We start from the raw sequence: 2205 nt of genomic DNA, 5'->3' as shown, positions 1-2205 counted from the left end.
GGGGAGGGCCCGGGGTACCCTGCCGAGGCGTGCTGCTTTTCCCTTGGGGGCACTGTGGGGTCTTTGGGAAAAAGAAAACCAGAGTTGTGTTTTTGGAAAGAGCGTTCTGTTGGCTCCGGGGAGGCCAGAGTCAGTGGCATGTGGAAGGACCAGAGGAGGCGGGAAGGCTGCAGACGGGGACAGCGACGACGTGGAAGTTTGGCGGCGGCAGGGACGGCCGTGTTTGGCGGATAAAAGACCCAACTGAAATGAACAGGGAGAACTCGAGGCTGTTTGAGATCATGCGCCTGGCGTAGTCATCAGTGTGGGCTCAAACAAACGCATAAAAACTCAAAAAAAGAAAAAAGAACACTGTACCTTGACCTTGCAGGCAGAGACAGGTGTCTGCTCGAGTCAGCAACGGTCCTGAGGGAGGGCCTGTCCCCAGGACTAGTTTGCAAGTGCAGGCGTTCATTCCTTGACAGATGCATAGGGTTTGTTTTTGAAAAAAAGAAAGTGGCGAATGCAGCCTCAAAGCTGCCCTTTGCGAAGCAGTGTTTTCCGTGAGAGAGCGTAGTTGCGGAGGGGTCGGCATTGGCCACGTGTGGGGCCTGTGGCGTGGCTGTTCTGGCCGTGTTTGTTCATACAGCTCTGCAGCCACGTAAATGTGCAGGCAGAGGGTAGGGCCTGGGGGAAGATCGGGCGGGTGTCAGCGCCCATCATGGGAGGTCAGCCTCGCTGGAGGAAGGCCGGGCTCCCCAGCAGCACCAGAGGCTGATGGTTGCTTAGAAGCTCCTCGAGGTGCTTTTTTTTCTCAGGGGAATTGGGAAGGGCCAGCCTCTCAGTTTGCCTCTCTGCAGCACCCACACCCCGAAAGCCCAGTGCACAGCGCGGATGCCGCACGCACCTAGGTGTGTGGCCGTGAGCCCTCTGGGTGGAGACGTGCAGCGAGTTGCTGTCCCTGCCCCAGGGACCAGCATCTGCGCGACTGAGGGGCTGATGACTCGCATGGCTCTGACCACCACAAACAGCAATGCTCACGTAGCAGGGAGGGTCTGCACACACACTCTGTGGTGTCCCGGGTCACAGTGAGGTGACAGCTGCCTGTGTAGACCGTATGCCGTGTCGGGAAGTGGCATGTTCTGGTGGGCTGGGTGTGACTGGTTAGAAACGACAGCACTTACTCTCTGCGCCTGGCCCAGCTCTGTCCCAAGGGACGAGGACGTCTTCACTTCCTCAGGAGCGGGACCCTGGATCCGCCCGCCCTGCGACGGTGCCCAGGGTGTCATGCTCACCCCTGCCCTTGCAGGATCCTGTCCACAGCTGGGAAGTACCTGTCTGACTCCTACAGTCCCCGGAGCCTGACCGGGCTCCAGGACAGCGTCCTGACGGACAGGAAGGCCCCCAGCAGGAACCCCTGGCAGGAGCACAACTACCTGCAGAGGGGGAGCCCCGCCGAGTTCGCCAGCCTGATGGAGATCCTGCACTCCCTCAAGGTACGCGCCGGGCCGCCGCATTCTCGCGAGTAGGAGCTTTTCCCGTCACCGCCTTCCCCCATCCAGGCATCCGGCCCCGCGTGTGGGCTCGGGCCGTGGCGTATCCTGCTGTCACTTCCGTCATGTTTATGGCACCGCCTCGAGCTGACGCACCCCGCAGCATGGGCGCGGGCGTCGGGTAAAGGGTTTCGTTACTGACAGGGCGCGGGCTACGGATGCGGCTTCAGATCTGCGGCCGGGCGAGTGGGCGGTGCTCCCCGCCACAGCCAGGCCTGTCTGCAGCCCCTGGCCCCGTGCCAGGACAGACCCCTTCTACTGCAATGGTGGGCCTTGCCCAGCCTTCGGAGAGTCGGGCCCCTTCCCCCGGAGAGGAGCGAGGGTGGGCGACGAGAAGCAGCCTCCTCCACGTGGCCATGTGACAAGACAAGTGCCTCCTGGCTATTCCTTCAGTTAAGACTCTCAGTGTGTCCACCGTGAGGCTGCCCTTCACCTGAAGCTTAAACCATAGGGTCCCCAGAAGTGGAATGGCCCCCAGGGTCTGAGGGGGCCTCGGGCACCCTTCCCAGAGCTCCCCTCCCCCCCGCACCCTCTTGTCCTGGTTTGACCCAGTGGGGCCACCGCCGCTCCCATAGCACCAAGTGCAATCTAGAATTGTCCCCCCTGTACTCTGGCCCCGCAGCAGGCTGCATTCGAGCTTGACGAAGCCTCGTTAGTGCGGCTCTGCCGGCTG

The 2205-nt window shown here is 61.7% G+C and overlaps 1 protein-coding gene across 1 annotated transcript in view; it reads left to right on the top strand.

Moving 5' to 3' along the window:
• The window catches only part of COG7 (component of oligomeric golgi complex 7), a 65909-nt gene that overhangs the window by 52909 nt on the left and 10795 nt on the right, over positions 1-2205 (top strand). The window contains exon 16 of the mRNA XM_023520091.1: positions 1289-1505. Within this exon, the coding sequence (XP_023375859.1) occupies positions 1289-1505 (217 nt within the window). The remainder of the gene's footprint in view (positions 1-1288; positions 1506-2205) is intronic.

The sequence above is a fragment of the Pteropus vampyrus genome, unplaced genomic scaffold, assembly GCF_000151845.1.
Source record: "Pteropus vampyrus isolate Shadow unplaced genomic scaffold, Pvam_2.0 Scaffold247, whole genome shotgun sequence".
NCBI classification, from domain to species: Eukaryota; Metazoa; Chordata; class Mammalia; order Chiroptera; family Pteropodidae; genus Pteropus; species Pteropus vampyrus.
Note: the sequence above shows the minus strand (reverse complement) of the source record. Positions and strands in the feature narration are given on the sequence as shown.